Source organism: Montipora foliosa, chromosome 1 (assembly GCF_036669935.1).
Source record: "Montipora foliosa isolate CH-2021 chromosome 1, ASM3666993v2, whole genome shotgun sequence".
Taxonomy (NCBI): Eukaryota; Metazoa; Cnidaria; class Anthozoa; order Scleractinia; family Acroporidae; genus Montipora; species Montipora foliosa.
Window position 1 is genome coordinate 1689772 of NC_090869.1, and position 22612 is coordinate 1712383.

At 39.6% G+C, this 22612-nt stretch overlaps 2 protein-coding genes across 2 annotated transcripts in view; one reads left to right on the forward strand and one right to left on the reverse strand.

The window, feature by feature from the left end:
* The window catches only part of LOC137980407 (golgin subfamily A member 6-like protein 22), a 58059-nt gene that overhangs the window by 16534 nt on the left and 18913 nt on the right, over positions 1-22612 (reverse strand). Inside the window, exons 7-11 of the mRNA XM_068828124.1 lie at positions 16273-16314; positions 11861-11902; positions 10048-10089; positions 6422-6463; positions 2801-2842 (exon numbers count right to left, since the gene is read on the reverse strand). Coding sequence (XP_068684225.1) covers positions 2801-2842; positions 6422-6463; positions 10048-10089; positions 11861-11902; positions 16273-16314 — 210 coding nt within the window. The remainder of the gene's footprint in view (positions 1-2800; positions 2843-6421; positions 6464-10047; positions 10090-11860; positions 11903-16272; positions 16315-22612) is intronic.
* LOC137981343 (uncharacterized) lies at positions 464-1474 on the forward strand. Its single transcript, XM_068828564.1, has one exon. The coding sequence runs from the start codon at positions 464-466 to the stop codon at positions 1472-1474; it is 1011 nt and encodes a 336-aa protein (XP_068684665.1).

Here is a 22612-nt window from a genome sequence, read left to right on the forward strand (position 1 = left end):
AAAAGAGATTTCTTAAAAGATAAAACAGTAAAAGCGAACGATAAAAACCGACGTTTCGGAGTAGTCATAACTCCATTACCAAGGTAAAAGTTTAAAACATGCAAATAACAGTATTTAAGCGATGTGGCGCGAAAATTAACATAATAGATGCGAAGATTACACAAATACTTTCGCACGAATAGAGTCCGATTGCACGTTCAGGTTTGGCTTTAAAGTTCTTATATAAAGCATTTCATACAATAAGCAGTCAAATTTGTTCCTGCACTTCTTAAGAACTTCGAAGCATTTCAGTAGGTCCTGAGGGATCCTCCCGTGTACGTTCTTGCAATGTTTGGCAATGGCCGAGGACTGTTGTTTATGTCCTTTTACACGATTGTGTAAATGTCCGCGTGTGTATCCTATATAACCTGCATCGCACAGGTCACATTGGTCACATTGGTCCGAACAGACGGATGGTGTGGCCATGGGTTCCCCCCTTGGTCCCCTGCTAGCTAATGTGTTCATGTCTTCAATTGAGGAAAACCTCGAGCGAGAGGGTAAACTCCCTTCTTTCTATCGAAGGTACGTTGATGATACACTTACTATCACGCCAAATATCGCAACAGCATCCAACTTCCTGAACACGCTTAACAAGGCACATTCTTCCGTAAAATTTACGATGGAAACCGAATGCAATGGTATGCTCCCTTATTTGGGCATCCAGTTACTGAACCGATCGCCCCAAATAGAGACAAAGGTGTACGTAAAACCCACGAATTCAAGTCTCCTCTTACATTACCAAAGTCACGTTGACAATCGGTACAAACAGGGTTTACTCCGAACTATGCTGGGTCGAGCACATAGTTTATCTTCCTCTTGGTCACACTTCTCAGACGAATGTGACCGATTGAAGACAGTATTCTCGCGTTTTAAGTACCCCAAACACCTCATCGACTCTGCCATCAAAAATTTCGTTGACTCAAAGGTTTGTGACCAGCAGCGACCATTATTACCAACTAAAGAGACGGACACAATTCGAGTGGTTCTACCATTTAAAGACCAAACCTCAGCAAATTTTGTGAAAGGACAACTCAAGGATCTGAGCCTAAAAGTGAACACCAACATCCAGCCCGTATTTCTCAGCCGAAAAATTGATCAAGAACTGAATGTGAAAGAAGCAAAGCCATCGATCGTAAATGAACAGTGTGTTGTTTATAAATACCAATGTGACCTGTGCGATGCAGGTTATATAGGATACACACGCGGACATTTACACAATCGTGTAAAAGGACATAAACAACAGTCCTCGGCCATTGCCAAACATTGCAAGAACGTACACGGGAGGATCCCTCAGGACCTACTGAAATGCTTCGAAGTTCTTAAGAAGTGCAGGAACAAATTTGACTGCTTATTGTATGAAATGCTTTATATAAGAACTTTAAAGCCAAACCTGAACGTGCAATCGGACTCTATTCGTGCGAAAGTATTTGTGTAATCTTCGCATCTATTATGTTAATTTTCGCGCCACATCGCTTAAATACTGTTATTTGCATGTTTTAAACTTTTACCTTGAAAATGGAGTTATGACTACTCCGAAACGTCGGTTTTTATCGTTCGCTTTTACTTTTTTATCTTTTAATTAATTGATTGATTGATTTCATGGATTGATTGATTGATTGATTGATTAATTCATTGATTGATTCATGGATTGATTGATTGACGGCTTAACTTAAATGTTTTCCAAGTTCCAAAAGGAAAGGAACTTTATTTAAGTGTCTAGTGGTTCTAGCGCTGGAGCACACTGTGAAATGTTTCGTGCAACTAGTCTCGCAATGACGGTTTTGGCGACATTGTGGCGCGACAAGTTGCACGAAGCATTCCACAATGTAACATACCCTGCATTGGCTAAAATCGTTGTGAGACAAGTTGAAAGAGCCGTTGCTGAAAGTAGAATTAAGTTCTACTTTTCGTGCAACTTGTCTCGCAACGTATTTGGCCGTCACAGGGTATGTTACACTGCGAAATATTTCGTGCAACTTGTCCGCCCACAATGTCGCCAAAACATTGCGAGACAAGTTGCACGAGACATTTCACATTGTAACAGTGCCGGTAGCCTTGTATATCGCATTAACAAATGTGCTTCCAACATAAACAAAAGCTTCTTTTAGGGTCAATAAAAGAATTTACGGCAAATGGTTTTATTCTACCTTTTCTCTTTCTTTCGAGGAGTTGCCCGATATATTAGCAGTTAACAAGCAAGAATAAGCAAAAAAAGTTGCTTTTGAAATGTAATCAGCATGCGAAAATGACAGTTTCTACAAAGTTTCAAAAAATCCTGGGGAGCGAATTTAGAGCCACCTTAACTAATTAAAACTTAAAGGTAGATCTGAATCCGCTCCACAGAATGTTTTTAAACTTTGCAAAGAGTTTCATCTTGGCCTGCAGATGACTTTAGTGCGATAACAAATTGGGGTCACCGGATTCGATTTTTAGACATGAGCAACTGCAACTAAAGCCAATATAAAACGTGTTTTTGCAAGGCTTTCCTGTTTCCATGGTAACTTGTCCAGTATAAGGGCGGTGATTTCCTTTTCTTGCAACCCAATTTCTCGTTGCGTTGAATTTGGGTTAGAAAACGTTTTCGCAAGGCTGCAAAATTAATTAACAATTTAAACTCAAGTTTTAATTAAGGCTTCTGCTTCCGGCGTTGTGGGGCACTCGGTTTCACTTTGAATGAACTGCCACAACTGTTTCAGGAGCTATATTTGCGAAACCACGAATACTTAAGGGTAATATTTTACTCTGACCCACTTTTCCTTACCTCCTCTTCCAAATCGTTTATCTTGTTGTCCTTTTTGGAGACCTAAGCAATACAAAGAGACTGAGTTTTAACGTTAATGGTTCGATATAAAAGACGTCTACTTTTAAAATAGGCTGCATTAAATAAGCACTTTAAGGCCGTTCGAAGTTAGTATTTTCTTATTAACGTTTTCTTGGGGTCTCAGTTTCCCGTACAGTAAGTAGTACGTATCATGTTTTAATTTCTTGTTGGGGAGGGAGGGGTGGGGGGTAAGGGACAGAATGCTCGAATAAGACACTATTAATAACAAACTACTCTCTTCCCTGCTAACAGAGGTTTCCTTTCTTTTGCGTTCGCTGGGCTGACGAGTACAGGAAAAGAGACCTTTGTCATGGGTCAAAACTCAGTGTTGAGCGTGCGCGGCGGTTACGTAGCGACCGAATCCTCACATGATACTTCATGTTGTGTGGACGGAATTATCGTAAAGGAATAAACTCGTACTACGGGTGCTTTTATTGATATCTGATAACCCCTATGATTTCGTTATCACTCATTAATACATTTAAGTTGACCCATGTAAATATTGCAATAAGACAAATAAATGTTGATGGATTGATACACAGATTGATCATTGATTGATTGATTGATTAATTAATTGATTGATTGATTTCATGGATTGATTGATTGATTGATTAATTGATTCATTGATTGATTCATTGATTGATTGATTGAAGGCTTAAGTTAAATGTTTTCGTAGTTTCAAAAGGAAAGGAACTTTATTTAAGTGTCTAGTACGTTCTAGCGCTGGCGCACATTGTGAAATGTCTCGTGCAACTTGCCTCGCAATGATGGTTTTGGCGACATTGTGGCGGGACAAGTTGCACGAAGCATTCCACAATGTAACATACCCTGCATTGGCTAAAATCGTTGTGAGACAAGTTGAAAGAGCCGTTGCCGAAAGTAGAATTAAGTTCTACTTTTCGTGCAACTTGTCTCGCAACGTATTTGGCCGTTACAGGGTATGTTACACTGTGAAATATTTCGTGCAACTTGTCCGGCCACAATGTCGCCAAAACATTGCGAGACAAGTTGCACGAAACATTTCACAGCGTAACAGTGCCGTTAGCCTTGTATATCGCATTAACAAATGTGTTTCCAACATAAACAAAAGCTTCTTTTAGGGTGATTAGAAAAATTTACGGCAAATGGTTTTATTCTACCTTTTCTCTTTCTTTCGAGGAGTTGCCCGATATATCAGCAGTTAACAGGCAAGAATAAGCAAAACAAGTTTCTTTTGAAATGTAATCAGCATGCCAGAATGAAACTTTCTACAAAGTTTCAAAAAATCCTGGGGAGCGAATTTAGAGTCACCTTAACTAATTAAAACTTTAAGGTAGATCTGAATCCGCTCCACAGAATGTTTTTAAACTTTGCAAAGAGTTTCATCTTGGCCTGCAGATGACTTTAGTGCGATAACAAACTGGGGTCACCGGATTCGATTTTTAGACATGAGCAACTGCAACTAAAGCCAATATAAAAGGTGTTTTTGCAAGGCTTTCCTGTTTCCATGGTAACTTGTCCAGTATAAGGGCGGTGATTTCCTTTTCTTGCAACCCAATTTCTCGTTGCGTGGAATTTGGGTTAAAAAACGTTTTCGCAAGGCTGCAAAATTAATTAACAATTTAAACTCAAGTTTTAATTAAGGCTTCTGCTTCCGGCGTTGTGGGGCACTCGGTTTCACTTTGAATGAACTGCCACAACTGTTTCAGGAGCTATATTTGCGAAACCACGAATACTAGTGGGTAATATTTTACTCTCACCCACCGTTCCTTACCTTCTCCACCAATTCCATTTTCTCGTTGTCCATTTTGGAGACCTAAGCAATACAAAGAGACTGAGTTTTAACGTGAATGGTTCGATATAAAAGACGTCTACTTTTAAAATAGGCTGCATTAAATAAGCACTTTAAGGCCGTTCGAAGTTAGTATTTTCTTATTAACGTTTTCTTGTGGTCTCAGTTTCCCGTACAGTAAGTAGTACGTATCATGTTTTAATTTCTTGTTGGGGGGCAGGGGTGGGGGGTAAGGGACAGAATGCTCGAATAAGACACTATTAATAACAAACTACTCTCTTCCCTGCTAACAGAGGTTTCCTTTCTTTTGCGTTCGCTGGGCTGACGAGTACAGGAAAAGAGACCTTTGTCATGGGTCAAAACTCAGTGTTGAGCGTGCGCGGCGGTTACGTAGCGACCGAATCCTCACATGATACTTCATGTTGTGTGGACGGAATGATCGTAAAGGAATAAACTCGTACTACGGGTGCTTTTATTGATATCTGATAACCCCTATGATTTCGTTATCACTCATTAATACATTTAAGTTGACCCATGTAAATATTGCAATAAGACAAATAAATGTTGATGGATTGATACACAGATTGATCATTGATTGATTGATTGATTAATTAATTGATTGATTTTATTGATTGATTGATTGATTGATTAATTGATTCATTGATTGATTCATTGATTGATTGATTGAAGTCTTAAGTTAAATGTTTTCGTAGTTTCAAAAGTAAACGAACTTTATTTAAGTGTCTAGTACGTTCTAGCGCTGGCGCACATTGTGAAATGTCTCGTGCAACTTGCCTCGCAATGATGGTTTTGGCGACATTGTGGCGGGACAAGTTGCAAGAAGCATTCCACAATGTAACATACCCTGCATTGGCTAAAATCGTTGTGAGACAAGTTGAAAGAGCCGTTGCCGAAAGTAGAATTAAGTTCTGCTTTTCGTGCAACTTGTCTCGCAACGTATTTGGCCGTTACAGGGTATGTTACACTGTGAAATATTTCGTGCAACTTGTCTGGCCACAATGTCACCAAAACATTGCGAGACAAGTTGCACGAAACATTTCACAGTGTAACAGTGCCGTTAGCCTTGTATATCGCATTAACAAATGTGTTTCCAACATAAACAAAAGCTTCTTTTAGGGTCATTAGAAAAATTTACGGCAAATGGTTTTATTCTACCTTTTCTCTTTCTTTCGAGGAGTTGCCCGATATATCAGCAGTTAACAGGCAAGAATAAGCAAAACAAGTTTCTTTTGAAATGTAATCAGCATGCCAGAATGAAACTTTCTACAAAGTTTCAAAAAATCCTGGGGAGCGAATTTAGAGTCACCTTAACTAATTAAAACTTTAAGGTAGATCTGAATCCGCTCCACAGAATGTTTTTAAACTTTGCAAAGAGTTTCATCTTGGCCTGCAGATAACTTTAGTGCGATAACAAACTGGGGTCACCGGATTCGATTTTTAGACATGAGCAACTGCAACTAAAGCCAATATAAAAGGTGTTTTTGCAAGGCTTTCCTGTTTCCATGGTAACTTGTCCAGTATAAGGGCGGTGATTTCCTTTTCTTGCAACCCAATTTCTCGTTGCGTAGAATTTGGGTTAAAAAACGTTTTCGCAAGGCTGCAAAATTAATTAACAATTTAAACTCAAGTTTTAATTAAGGCTTCTGCTTCCGGCGTTGTGGGGCACTCGGTTTCACTTTGAATGAACTGCCACAACTGTTTCAGGAGCTATATTTGCGAAACCACGAATACTAGTGGGTAATATTTTACTCTCACCCACCGTTCCTTACCTTCTCCACCAATTCCATTTTCTCGTTGTCCATTTTGGAGACCTAAGCAATACAAAGAGACTGAGTTTTAACGTGAATGGTTCGATATAAAAGACGTCTACTTTTAAAATAGGCTGCATTAAATAAGCACTTTAAGGCCGTTCGAAGTTAGTATTTTCTTATTAACGTTTTCTTGTGGTCTAAGTTTCCCGTACAGTAAGTAGTACGTATCATGTTTTAATTTCTTGTTGGGGAGGGAGGGGTGGGGGGTAAGGGACAGAATGCTCGAATAAGACACTATTAATAACAAACTACTCTCTTCCCTGCTAACAGAGGTTTCCTTTCTTTTGCGTTCGCTGGGCTGACGAGTACAGGAAAAGAGACCTTTGTCATGGGTCAAAACTCAGTGTTGAGCGTGCGCGGCGGTTACGTAGCGACCGAATCCTCACATGATACTTCATGTTGTGTGGACGGAATTATCGTAAAGGAATAAACTCGTACTACGGGTGCTTTTATTGATATCTGATAACCCCTATGATTTCGTTATCACTCATTAATACATTTAAGTTGACCCATGTAAATATTGCAATAAGACAAATAAATGTTGATGGATTGATACACAGATTGATCATGGATTGATTGATTGATTAATTAATTGATTGATTGATTTTATTGATTGATTGATTGATTGATTAATTGATTCATTGATTGATTCATTGATTGATTGATTGAAGGCTTAAGTTAAATGTTTTCGTAGTTTCAAAAGGAAAGAAACTTTATTTAAGTGTCTAGTACGTTCTAGCGCTGGCGCACATTGTGAAATGTCTCGTGCAACTTGCCTCGCAATGATGGTTTTGGCGACATTGTGGCGGGACAAGTTGCAAGAAGCATTCCACAATGTAACATACCCTGCATTGGCTAAAATCGTTGTGAGACAAGTTGAAAGAGCCGTTGCCGAAAGTAGAATTAAGTTCTGCTTTTCGTGCAACTTGTCTCGCAACGTATTTGGCCGTTACAGGGTATGTTACACTGTGAAATATTTCGTGCAACTTGTCCGGCCACAATGTCACCAAAACATTGCGAGACAAGTTGCACGAAACATTTCACAGTGTAACAGTGCCGTTAGCCTTGTATATCGCATTAACAAATGTGTTTCCAACATAAACAAAAGCTTCTTTTAGGGTGATTAGAAAAATTTACGGCAAATGGTTTTATTCTACCTTTTCTCTTTCTTTCGAGGAGTTGCCCGATATATCAGCAGTTAACAGGCAAGAATAAGCAAAACAAGTTTCTTTTGAAATGTAATCAGCATGCCAGAATGAAACTTTCTACAAAGTTTCAAAAAATCCTGGGGAGCGAATTTAGAGTCACCTTAACTAATTAAAACTTTAAGGTAGATCTGAATCCGCTCCACAGAATGTTTTTAAACTTTGCAAAGAGTTTCATCTTGGCCTGCAGATAACTTTAGTGCGATAACAAACTGGGGTCACCGGATTCGATTTTTAGACATGAGCAACTGCAACTAAAGCCAATATAAAAGGTGTTTTTGCAAGGCTTTCCTGTTTCCATGGTAACTTGTCCAGTATAAGGGCGGTGATTTCCTTTTCTTGCAACCCAATTTCTCGTTGCGTAGAATTTGGGTTAAAAAACGTTTTCGCAAGGCTGCAAAATTAATTAACAATTTAAACTCAAGTTTTAATTAAGGCTTCTGCTTCCGGCGTTGTGGGGCACTCGGTTTCACTTTGAATGAACTGCCACAACTGTTTCAGGAGCTATATTTGCGAAACCACGAATACTAGTGGGTAATATTTTACTCTCACCCACCGTTCCTTACCTTCTCCACCAATTCCATTTTCTCGTTGTCCATTTTGGAGACCTAAGCAATACAAAGAGACTGAGTTTTAACGTGAATGGTTCGATATAAAAGACGTCTACTTTTAAAATAGGCTGCATTAAATAAGCACTTTAAGGCCGTTCGAAGTTAGTATTTTCTTATTAACGTTTTCTTGTGGTCTCAGTTTCCCGTACAGTAAGTAGTACGTATCATGTTTTAATTTCTTGTTGGGGAGGGAGGGGTGGGGGGTAAGGGACAGAATGCTCGAATAAGACACTATTAATAACAAACTACTCTCTTCCCTGCTAACAGAGGTTTCCTTTCTTTTGCGTTCGCTGGGCTGACGAGTACAGGAAAAGAGACCTTTGTCATGGGCCAAAACTCAGTGTTGAGCGTGCGCGGCGGTTACGTAGCGACCGAATCCTCACATGATACTTCATGTTGTGTGGACGGAATTATCGTAAAGGAATAAACCCGTACTACGGGTGCTTTTATTGATATCTGATAACCCCTATGATTTCGTTATCACTCATTAATACATTTAAGTTGACCCATGTAAATATTGCAATAAGACAAATAAATGTTGATGGATTGATACACAGATTGATCATTGATTGATTGATTGATTAATTAATTGATTGATTGATTTCATGGATTGATTGATTGATTGATTAATTGATTGATTGATTGATTCATTGATTGATTGATTGAAGGCTTAAGTTAAATGTTTTCGTAGTTTCAAAAGGAAAGGAACTTTATTTAAGTGTCTAGTACGTTCTAGCGCTGGCGCACATTGTGAAATGTCTCGTGCAACTTGCCTCGCAATGATGGTTTTGGCGACATTGTGGCGAGACAAGTTGCACGAAGCATTCCACAATGTAACATACCCTGCATTGGCTAAAATCGTTGTGAGACAAGTTGAAAGAGCCGTTGCCGAAAGTAAAATTAAGTTCTACTTTTCGTGCAACTTGTCTTGCAACGTATTTGGCCGTTACAGGGTATGTTACACTGTGAAATATTTAGTGCAACTTGTCCGGCCACAATGTCGCCAAAACATTGCGAGACAAGTTGCACGAAACATTTCACAGCGTAACAGTGCCGTTAGCCTTGTATATCGCATTAACAAATGTGTTTCCAACATAAACAAAAGCTTCTTTTAGGGTCATTAGAAAAATTTACGGCAAATGGTTTTATTCTACCTTTTCTCTTTCTTTCGAGGAGTTGCCCGATATATCAGCAGTTAACAGGCAAGAATAAGCAAAACAAGTTTCTTTTGAAATGTAATCAGCATGCCAGAATGAAACTTTCTACAAAGTTTCAAAAAATCCTGGGGAGCGAATTTAGAGTCACCTTAACTAATTAAAACTTTAAGGTAGATCTGAATCCGCTCCACAGAATGTTTTTAAACTTTGCAAAGAGTTTCATCTTGGCCTGCAGATGACTTTAGTGCGATAACAAACTTGGGTCACCGGATTCGATTTTTAGACATGAGCAACTGCAACTAAAGCCAATATAAAAGGTGTTTTTGCAAGGCTTTCCTGTTTCCATGGTAACTTGTCCAGTATAAGGGCGGTGATTTCCTTTTCTTGCAACCCAATTTCTCGTTGCGTGGAATTTGGGTTAAAAAACGTTTTCGCAAGGCTGCAAAATTAATTAACAATTTAAACTCAAGTTTTAATTAAGGCTTCTGCTTCCGGCGTTGTGGGGCACTCGGTTTCACTTTGAATGGATTGCCACAACTGTTTCAGGAGCTATATTTGCGAAACCACGAATACTAGTGGGTAATATTTTACTCTCACCCACCGTTCCTTACCTTCTCCACCAATTCCATTTTCTCGTTGTCCATTTTGGAGACCTAAGCAATACAAAGAGACTGAGTTTTAACGTGAATGGTTCGATATAAAAGACGTCTACTTTTAAAATAGGCTGCATTAAATAAGCACTTTAAGGCCGTTCGAAGTTAGTATTTTCTTATTAACGTTTTCTTGTGGTCTAAGTTTCCCGTACAGTAAGTAGTACGTATCATGTTTTAATTTCTTGTTGGGGAGGGAGGGGTGGGGGGTAAGGGACAGAATGCTCGAATAAGACACTATTAATAACAAACTACTCTCTTCCCTGCTAACAGAGGTTTCCTTTCTTTTGCGTTCGCTGGGCTGACGAGTACAGGAAAAGAGACCTTTGTCATGGGTCAAAACTCAGTGTTGAGCGTGCGCGGCGGTTACGTAGCGACCGAATCCTCACATGATACTTCATGTTGTGTGGACGGAATTATCGTAAAGGAATAAACTCGTACTACGGGTGCTTTTATTGATATCTGATAACCCCTATGATTTCGTTATCACTCATTAATACATTTAAGTTGACCCATGTAAATATTGCAATAAGACAAATAAATGTTGATGGATTGATACACAGATTGATCATGGATTGATTGATTGATTAATTAATTGATTGATTGATTTTATTGATTGATTGATTGATTGATTAATTGATTGATTGATTGATTCATTGATTGATTGATTGAAGGCTTAAGTTAAATGTTTTCGTAGTTTCAAAAGGAAAGAAACTTTATTTAAGTGTCTAGTACGTTCTAGCGCTGGCGCACATTGTGAAATGTCTCGTGCAACTTGCCTCGCAATGATGGTTTTGGCGACATTGTGGCGGGACAAGTTGCAAGAAGCATTCCACAATGTAACATACCCTGCATTGGCTAAAATCGTTGTGAGACAAGTTGAAAGAGCCGTTGCCGAAAGTAAAATTAAGTTCTACTTTTCGTGCAACTTGTCTTGCAACGTATTTGGCCGTTACAGGGTATGTTACACTGTGAAATATTTCGTGCAACTTGTCCGGCCACAATGTCGCCAAAACATTGCGAGACAAGTTGCACGAAACATTTCACAGCGTAACAGTGCCGTTAGCCTTGTATATCGCATTAACAAATGTGTTTCCAACATAAACAAAAGCTTCTTTTAGGGTGATTAGAAAAATTTACGGCAAATGGTTTTATTCTACCTTTTCTCTTTCTTTCGAGGAGTTGCCCGATATATCAGCAGTTAACAGGCAAGAATAAGCAAAACAAGTTTCTTTTGAAATGTAATCAGCATGCCAGAATGAAACTTTCTACAAAGTTTCAAAAAATCCTGGGGAGCGAATTTAGAGTCACCTTAACTAATTAAAACTTTAAGGTAGATCTGAATCCGCTCCACAGAATGTTTTTAAACTTTGCAAAGAGTTTCATCTTGGCCTGCAGATGACTTTAGTGCGATAACAAACTGGGGTCACCGGATTCGATTTTTAGACATGAGCAACTGCAACTGAAGCCAATATAAAAGGTGTTTTTGCAAGGCTTTCCTGTTTCCATGGTAACTTTTCTAGTATAAGGGCGGTGATTTCCTTTTCTTGCAACCCAATTTCTCGTTGCGTGGAATTTGAGTTAAAAAACGTTTTCGCAAGGCTGCAAAATTAATTAACAATTTAAACTCAAGTTTTAATTAAGGCTTCTGCTTCCGGCGTTGTGGGGCACTCAGTTTCTCTTTAAATGAACTGCTACAACTGTTTCAGGAGCTATATTTGCGAAACCACGAATACTAGTGGGTAATATTTTACTCTGACCCACTGTTCCTTACCTCCTCTTCCAGTTCGTTTATCTTCTTTTCCATTTTGGAAACCTAAGCAATACAGAGAGGCTGAGTTTTAACGTTAATGGTTCGATATAAAATACGTCTACTTTTAAAATAGGCTGCATTAAATAAGCACTTTAAGGCCGTTCGAAGTTAGTATTTTCTTATTAACTTTTTCTTGGGGTCTCCCGTACAGTAAGTAGTGCGTATCATGTTTTAATTTCTTTTTGGGGAGGTAGGGTTGGGGGTGAAGGGACAGAATGCTCGAATAAGACAGCTACTAATAACAAGCTACTCTCTTCCCTGCTAACAAAGGTTTCCTTTCTTTTGCGTTCGCTGGGCTGACGAGTACAGGAAAAGAGACCTTTGCCATGGGTCAAAACTCGGTGTTGAGCGTGCGCGGCGGTTACTTAGCGACCGATTCCTCACATGATACTTCATGTTGTGTGGACGGAATTATTGTAAAGGAATAAACTCGTCCGAAGGGTGCTTTTATTGATATCTGATAACCCCTATGATTTCCTTAAGACTCATTAAAACAATTAAGTTGACACATGTAAACTTTGCACATGCATGTCCAATACTCACTAACTGAAACGACCCGAATACACGATCTGTCGACCCGAAAAAAGCATCTCATTAGATAAAACCGAATCCCCACGAATTGAACGATCCGTACGATTCGTGAATCGCTTTTACGACCCGTCTCCATTCGAGTATTGCATGTTATAGTGGCAGTATATCGCTCAGTTTTATGCGAAAACTACCGAAGACATGATCTGTCAACCACAAAAATGCAGCTTATTAGATTATACCGTCGCACAGCTGTCCCCTCGAATCGATCGATCCGTACGATTCGTGAAACGCTTTTACGACCCGTGTCGATTCGACTATTGCATGTTGTTGCTAATTTTTATGCCTGTCAATGTGTGTATGCGTCGCGGTTCAATTTGTGAATGAACTGTTTTCCATAAACACGAACACACAAACGAGACAATGTGGGTATGCGTCGTTCTAAAAACCCATGCCGTCAAAGGTTTACAGGAACGCAAAGAAAGTGTGCACGCCTCGTTCTAAAAGCCTGTGCCGACAAGCGAAACTGTGTATACCTCGGAGCCTGCGCCGACAAACAAACAAAGGGAAAGTGCGTATGCATCGTTCTAAGAACCCGTAACGTCAAGTGAAAGTGTGTACATGTATTCCTCGAAGCCTGTGCTGACAAACAAACAAGGGAAAGAGTGTATGCCTCGTTCTAAAAGCCTGTCCCGACCAACAAACAAGGGAAGTGTGTATAACACGTCCATAAACATAAACACACTGAGCCGCATACCAAAACAAACGAGACAATGTGTGTATGCGTCGTTCTAAAACAACATTCCGTCAAAGGTTTATAGGAACGCAAGGAAAGTGTGCACGCCTCCTTCTAAAAGCCTGTGCCGACAAGCGAAACTGTGTATACCTCGGAGCCTGCGCCGACAAACAAACAAGAGAAAGTGTGTATGCTTCGTTTTAAGAACCCGTGCGGTCAAGTGAAAGTGTGTATACCTCGAAGCCCGCGCTGACAAACAAAGAAGGGAAAGTGTGTATGCCTCGTTCTAAAAGCCTGTGCCGACGAACAAACAGGGGAGGTGTGTATAACACGTTGTAAAAGCTTTCTAAGAGCCGGTGCCACAAAGAAATGGATGTCGTGACTTATTACTGGGTTGCCAGTATGGCACTTCTGGTAACTTATGGGTCGAAGATTGAAACGCAAATGGCGTTTTGGAGGATCTTTAAAGAAAATGTACCGTTATGGATTTAAAGAATGGGACGTAAATTGGATAAACAAGCCAGGCGGTGAAAAGTGAATGTCTGGAATCTTAAAAGCGACGAGTAATGGACTTGGACCACAATCTTTCGCCAGTCGAGCCGTAATCAAAGTGAGCTGTAGTTCTAATATTGTACCAAGTGTGGTGTTTTGTACGACACTGAAATCAAATGGAAAATCCTCTGGTAACTTATGGGTTTAACAAAGACAGAAGGAATTAAACAACAGTCTTCCGGTAACAATAGGAAATTTCACTAATTCTTGTTAGTCAAAAAGTATTTGAAAGAAAGCTTGTCGCGCATTTTTTGCTTGATAATTCAAGTAAAGGGTTTGATGCTGAACACTGGTGGGAAATTTATTTAGTCGCGTTTTTGACACGGAGCGTGTTGGCAGCTTGTTTTGTTGCCCGATGTTGCCCTATTATGCATAACATCCACTTAGCCTTTTGACATGATTGCTAACGAATACAGAAAGATTTTCGCAATAACTAAAAATTCCTGTGTTAAGTATGAGAATTCGACGAAGAAGTAAATGCGACTGAATTTGTTGCGTGCGTTGCTATTTTGTGATTTGATTGTTGTGCAAATTTTGACAGAGAATATTAAATTATGAAAAAATATCTACGGATAAATCGTTAAAAAGTCTTTATTTTTAGGGGTCATTTAAACATGAAACATGCAACGCTTGACGAGAAATAATATTTTTGTTAATATTTGAAAGAAGAAAAATTTCGCGGCAATCGGGACGCGGTGAAAATGAGTTAACAAATTGGCATACTTGCGTTAAAATGTGATACGCAAAGAGACGGGAATTTTATTTCTCTGACAAATGGTTTTGCCATTGTAGTGTATGATGAAATTTATTTGGGAAGCCAACAATATTTCTTTCACTTCCTGGTTAATCCAATTTAATGCTACGACTTGCTAGTGCGAAGATTGTTTACATGAAACTCACGCTTTTCGCGAATTTTGATTGTCATGAAATTACATCATTCAATGAAATGTTACAAGAAAAATGAGCTACAGTTAGTTATTAAAGAATGACCTAAATAGGATTTTAACATTGCCACGGAAACATTGCGGAGAAATTCCCAAGTTATCCCATCCGAGCGTTGGCCCTAGCAAGGGAAATGGGCCCACACAACTTAAGTTATTACGGAGTTCCTCTAAGATGCAAGGGCAGAACTTTTAAACATGGCAAGACTTTCTCTTTTTCTTATTTTCAGCAAAAAGCATCGGGAAGATTATAACAACAGGAAAGAAACCAACGAAGCGGCCGCTGCAAAAAGACAACGTATACAATGATGCCTTATCACATCGAAATTACAACAAACATGGCTTTAGTAAAGAAAATTTCACCGTTCGGAAATACAATACTTTACATAACAGTTCCCTGAGTTCCTCAGTAAAAAGCCTTAACTAACCCCTCGACAACTACTGCAAAAGAACTACCTTATTCGTTCTCCCTATCGTTCCCGGTTTCCAAATCATTGACCACTTTGCTCTGCAAAAGCGCAACCTTAAGGATACAGCTGTTTCACAGTAAACCGGAATGACATGTAAGCAAGTAAGTAAGTAAGTAAGTAAGTAATTTTATTTAACCACATATCGCATATGAGCGATAGCTCGTTTCGATGAAAAAATCTGAAGTTGGCCTGCAATCCTAAGTAATCACTTGCTAACCAGTCGAATAGTTGCTGTTATTATTTCCAGAAAATTATGTAAGAAAGGAAATATTTCCGGGAATTTGGACTTGAAACTCACACGTAAACTAAATATTACGTACGTCTGACAATTCAAGAATTGTTATGTAGCAATGCCCCTTACGTTGGCTCAATAATTCCCATACTTAAAATTAGCAAACATCGAAAATTAGCAAAATAACTCAACCAAAACAGAAAACATACATTATATTCGTGCACATTGTTGTCTCAGTGTAAACGCAAAACATGCTGCTCGGTTAATGAGCTATGCGCTATCAGTCTCAAGGGCAGACATTTTCCTACCAAAGGCTTTCCCTTGCACAGCTCTTTCTGTCGCAGACGATCAAGCGTTACTGGACAATAAGAAATGAATGCCCTGAACTTCCAAGGTAGAAGTGCATTCGGAATGATTTCCGTACAGGTCCCTACTTCATTATGCATGCAGAATAAATTAATTATTCATTCAAGGTAGATCTGAATCCGCTCCACAGAATGTTTTTAAACTTTGCAAAGAGTTTCATCTTGGCCTGCAGATGACTTTAGTGCGATAACAAACTGGGGTCACCGGATTCGATTTTTAGACATGAGCAACTGCAACTGAAGCCAATATAAAAGGTGTTTTTGCAAGGCTTTCCTGTTTCCATGGTAACTTTTCTAGTATAAGGGCGGTGATTTCCTTTTCTTGCAACCCAATTTCTCGTTGCGTGGAATTTGAGTTAAAAAACGTTTTCGCAAGGCTGCAAAATTAATTAACAATTTAAACCCAAGTTTTAATTAAGGCTTCTGCTTCCGGCGTTGTGGGGCACTCAGTTTCTCTTTAAATGAACTGCTACAACTGTTTCAGGAGCTATATTTGCGAAACCACGAATACTAGTGGGTAATATTTTACTCTGACCCACTGTTCCTTACCTCCTCTTCCAATTCGTTTATCTTCTTTTCCATTTTGGAAACCTAAGCAATACAGAGAGGCTGAGTTTTAACGTTAATGGTTCGATATAAAATACGTCTACTTTTAAAATAGGCTGCATTAAATAAGCACTTTAAGGCCGTTCGAAGTTAGTATTTTCTTATTAACTTTTTCTTGGGGTCTCCCGTACAGTAAGTAGTGCGTATCATGTTTTAATTTCTTTTTGGGGAGGTAGGGTTGGGGGTGAAGGGACAGAATGCTCGAATAAGACAGCTACTAATAACAAGCTACTCTCTTCCCTGCTAACAAAGGTTTCCTTTCTTTTGCGTTCGCTGGGCTGACGAGTACAGGAAAAGAGACCTTTGCCATGGGTCAAAACTCGGTGTTGAGCGTGCGCGGCGGTTACTTAGCGACCGATTCCTCACATGATACTTCATGTTGTGTGGACGGAATTATTGTAAAGGAATAAACTCGTCCGAAGGGTGCTTTTATTGATATCTGATAACCCCTATGATTTCCTTAAGACTCATTAAAACAATTAAGTTGACACATGTAAACTTTGCACATGCATGTCCAATACTCACTAACTGAAACGACCCGAATACACGATCTGTCGACCCGAAAAAAGCATCTCATTAGATAAAACCGAATCCCCACGAATTGAACGATCCGTACGATTCGTGAATCGCTTTTACGACCCGTCTCCATTCGAGTATTGCATGTTATAGTGGCAGTATATCGCTCAGTTTTATGCGAAAACTACCGAAGACATGATCTGTCAACCACAAAAATGCAGCTTATTAGATTATACCGTCGCACAGCTGTCCCCTCGAATCGATCGATCCGTACGATTCGTGAAACGCTTTTACGACCCGTGTCGATTCGACTATTGCATGTTGTTGCTAATTTTTATGCCTGTCAATGTGTGTATGCGTCGCGGTTCAATTTGTGAATGAACTGTTTTCCATAAACACGAACACACAAACGAGACAATGTTGGTATGCGTCGTTCTAAAAACCCATGCCGTCAAAGGTTTACAGGAACGCAAAGAAAGTGTGCACGCCTCGTTCTAAAAGCCTGTGCCGACAAGCGAAACTGTGTATACCTCGGAGCCTGCGCCGACAAACAAACAAAGGGAAAGTGCGTATGCATCGTTCTAAGAACCCGTAACGTCAAGTGAAAGTGTGTACATGTATTCCTCGAAGCCTGTGCTGACAAACAAACAAGGGAAAGAGTGTATGCCTCGTTCTAAAAGCCTGTCCCGACCAACAAACAAGGGAAGTGTGTATAACACGTCCATAAACATGAACACACTGAGCCGCATACCAAAACAAACGAGACAATGTGTGTATGCGTCGTTCTAAAACAACATTCCGTCAAAGGTTTATAGGAACGCAAGGAAAGTGTGCACGCCTCCTTCTAAAAGCCTGTGCCGACAAGCGAAACTGTGTATACCTCGGAGCCTGCGCCGACAAACAAACAAGAGAAAGTGTGTATGCTTCGTTTTAAGAACCCGTGCGGTCAAGTGAAAGTGTGTATACCTCGAGGCCCGCGCTGACAAACAAAGAAGGGAAAGTGTGTATGCCTCGTTCTAAAAGCCTGTGCCGACGAACAAACAGGGGAGGTGTGTATAACACGTTGTAAAAGCTTTCTAAGAGCCGGTGCCACAAAGAAATGGATGTCGTGACTTATTACTGGGTTGCCAGTATGGCACTTCTGGTAACTTATGGGTCGAAGATTGAAACGCAAATGGCGTTTTGGAGGATCTTTAAAGAAAATGTACCGTTATGGATTTAAAGAATGGGACGTAAATTGGATAAACAAGCCAGGCGGTGAAAAGTGAATGTCTGGAATCTTAAAAGCGACGAGTAATGGACTTGGACCACAATCTTTCGCCAGTCGAGCCGTAATCAAAGTGAGCTGTAGTTCTAATATTGTACCAAGTGTGGTGTTTTGTACGACACTGAAATCAAATGGAAAATCCTCTGGTAACTTATGGGTTTAACAAAGACAGAAGGAATTAAACAACAGTCTTCCGGTAACAATAGGAAATTTCACTAATTCTTGTTAGTCAAAAAGTATTTGAAAGAAAGCTTGTCGCGCATTTTTTGCTTGATAATTCAAGTAAAGGGTTTGATGCTGAACACTGGTGGGAAATTTATTTAGTCGCGTTTTTGACACGGAGCGTGTTGGCAGCTTGTTTTGTTGCCCGATGTTGCCCTATTATGCATAACATCCACTTAGCCTTTTGACATGATTGCTAACGAATACAGAAAGATTTTCGCAATAACTAAAAATTCCTGTGTTAAGTATGAGAATTCGACGAAGAAGTAAATGCGACTGAATTTGTTGCGTGCGTTGCTATTTTGTGATTTGATTGTTGTGCAAATTTTGACAGAGAATATTAAATTATGAAAAAATATCTACGGATAAATCGTTAAAAAGTCTTTATTTTTAGGGGTCATTTAAACATGAAACATGCAACGCTTGACGAGAAATAATATTTTTGTTAATATTTGAAAGAAGAAAAATTTCGCGGCAATCGGGACGCGGTGAAAATGAGTTAACAAATTGGCATACTTGCGTTAAAATGTGATACGCAAAGAGACGGGAATTTTATTTCTCTGACAAATGGTTTTGCCATTGTAGTGTATGATGAAATTTATTTGGGAAGCCAACAATATTTCTTTCACTTCCTGGTTAATCCAATTTAATGCTACGACTTGCTAGTGCGAAGATTGTTTACATGAAACTCACGCTTTTCGCGAATTTTGATTGTCATGAAATTACATCATTCAATGAAATGTTACAAGAAAAATGAGCTACAGTTAGTTATTAAAGAATGACCTAAATAGGATTTTAACATTGCCACGGAAACATTGCGGAGAAATTCCCAAGTTATCCCATCCGAGCGTTGGCCCTAGCAAGGGAAATGGGCCCACACAACTTAAGTTATTACGGAGTTCCTCTAAGATGCAAGGGCAGAACTTTTAAACATGGCAAGACTTTCTCTTTTTCTTATTTTCAGCAAAAAGCATCGGGAAGATTATAACAACAGGAAAGAAACCAACGAAGCGGCCGCTGCAAAAAGACAACGTATACAATGATGCCTTATCACATCGAAATTACAACAAACATGGCTTTAGTAAAGAAAATTTCACCGTTCGGAAATACAATACTTTACATAACAGTTCCCTGAGTTCCTCAGTAAAAAGCCTTAACTAACCCCTCGACAACTACTGCAAAAGAACTACCTTATTCGTTCTCCCTATCGTTCCCGGTTTCCAAATCATTGACCACTTTGCTCTGCAAAAGCGCAACCTTAAGGATACAGCTGTTTCACAGTAAACCGGAATGACATGTAAGCAAGTAAGTAAGTAAGTAAGTAATTTTATTTAACCACATATCGCATATGAGCGATAGCTCGTTTCGATGAAAAAATCTGAAGTTGGCCTGCAATCCTAAGTAATCACTTGCTAACCAGTCGAATAGTTGCTGTTATTATTTCCAGAAAATTATGTAAGAAAGGAAATATTTCCGGGAATTTGGACTTGAAACTCACACGTAAACTAAATATTACGTACGTCTGACAATTCAAGAATTGTTATGTAGCAATGCCCCTTACGTTGGCTCAATAATTCCCATACTTAAAATTAGCAAACATCGAAAATTAGCAAAATAACTCAACCAAAACAGAAAACATACATTATATTCGTGCACATTGTTGTCTCAGTGTAAACGCAAAACATGCTGCTCGGTTAATGAGCTATGCGCTATCAGTCTCAAGGGCAGACATTTTCCTACCAAAGGCTTTCCCTTGCACAGCTCTTTCTGTCGCAGACGATCAAGCGTTACTGGACAATAAGAAATGAATGCCCTGAACTTCCAAGGTAGAAGTGCATTCGGAATGATTTCCGTACAGGTCCCTACTTCATTATGCATGCAGAATAAATTAATTATTCATTCGCGCTATTGTTTTGTAGAACAATACGTATACCCATGAGAACCGAATATATACATGGGTAATTTGTACTTACGGGATGAATAAAAACGGATCTCATTTTTTCTCTCCCTCCCTCTCTCTCTTCTTTCCCTTCATCGCTCACACCGTTACTCGTTTTTGTCCCAGCTTTCCCCTTTCTATCCCTTCGTCTTGTTCTTATTTCCAGATCCCGCTCGGCTTTTTCTGCCATTTTATCCCACGATATGTCAGTTGCAGCTTGCCTTGAACTCCGACCCACTGTAAACCTCTGGATTACTTGTCCCTGTTCTTTACCACTGAGCTAACGTGTCAAGTTGCTAATTCACACCTTGAAAATGATATTTATTTTGAATTCTGGCTGACCATTTACATAACAATGACACGTAATTATATACACGTGCCGCGCCGAGCACCTACAATCGAACTTACACTTGTAGGTTACCGTTAAGAGATCCCTGTTTTACTACACTTGAAACAACCCCTCCCTTTAATAATGCTAACCGTAACCCTAATTACGACTAAAGGCACTGTTTAGGCTTAAGGTTAGTCCCTGTGATAGTTTTAGGTTTTCCAGTATTGCTGTGAACTGTGACCTGCTTTTCCTTCGTGCGGCACACTTATAAGTTCACTGCGTGGAAGAGTATACCACGCTTAAAGTCTGATTGGTGCATCTTTCATAGGAAACTTTCATGCACGAGTTCATTGCAATTAAAATCGTTTCATATTTCCCTTCTTTTGAAGCAAACTTGCGTCTTCGTAATAATCAAGATGGCTACCGAAGTAAAAGGGTCAGAGCAATGGGAAATTTGATCATTTGGAAATTGTCCCCCTTTATAGCCTTTCCAGAGTTGTGCATAGAGTGGTGCAAAGAAAACAATTTACTTTCGTCTTCCGTGTCCAAAACCTGTGTGAAAACGCAGTCAGTTGGCAAAGACAAAGTGCCGCATCGGGAGATGGATCTGTTTCGCGATGCTCAAGAAAAAACTGCAATGGATAGCCTTCAATCCGTCAGAACACATATTAATTTTCTGACCGTAAACTGTCCTTGAAAAAGTATGAGCCCTAGCTACCTGTGGCCGGAAAGTTTACAACTGCCTACAAGACAAGGGCTAACATCATCTCACCGCAGTTAACCATCGCCTAAACTTCGTCGACCCAGACAAACGAGCCCACAGCAGGGCATTGAAAAGACATGATGGGGAGTGAAACGAAGTATGCCTCGTACGGGAACATCCATGGATCTCTACCAAAGCTATTTACTTGGAAGTATCATTGAGCATATTGCCGATCTCTACAAAGAGCGATAAATCGCAAAATCCCTCTAAATGCACCGTTCGTGATCCTAAATACAGGAAAGGAAGAAAATATACACTTTGCAGTGTCTCGGCGAAATTTTAAGCAGACAGGAAGAACAATTTCACGATAAAAAGAGCAGGTAGCCATTAAATTTCTTATGACACTACTTTTATTTGGTTTGTTTGTTATGTTTGCGAATCTGAACCCTATTACAACGATTGCTTGAAACTCCACTTCTTGCGCTTATTCTAAAACTGAAAAATGGGTAAAATTGCAGGAAAAGTGCCGAAATTGCAGGAAAAACTGTTCGATTTTCCGTATTTCAGACAGAAGTTCGACCGACTTTGTTAAAGTCCATATAGACTTAGGAAAAAAAACCCTAAAAAGAAAGAACAAAGCGCCACAGTCCCAAAGGACGTCTATTGTTATCGCTATTGTTTTCTTGAAACAAAGGAGTGTATGCATAATGAAGTAGGGACCTGTGCGGAAATCTTGCCGTGCATTCCTCGCGCTTGATAGCAATAAAGAGGTAAATCCAAACTCATGTGACGTTAATATTCCTTGCCACCAAAGTAATTGTGAATACGGGGGACTCACACGGCCTCCGTCGAACAAAATCCTCCAAATCTCGTTACAAGATACAACTCGACCGAATCGAGAACTCGAACAAGCGTCTAAGTCCCGCTAATGAGATGCATTTCTCCATTCGACAACGGGTCGTATCACATGGGCACGATTCGAACGAATCGAACGAATCGACGACTCGGACAAGCGTCTCTCAGGATACAGCGTGTTGGACATATTTTAAGTCCCGCTAATGAGATGCATTTCTCCATTCGACAACGGGTCCTATCACATGGCCAAGATTCCTACGAATCGAACGAATCGACAACTCGGAGGAGGGTTTCTTGGCATACAGCGTTTTAGCAATATTCTAAGTCCCCCTAATGAGATGCATTTCTCCATTTGACAAAGGGTCGTATCACATGGCCACGATTCGTACGAATCGAACGAATCGACAACTCGGAGAAAAGTTTCTTGCCCTACATCGTGTTAGAAATATT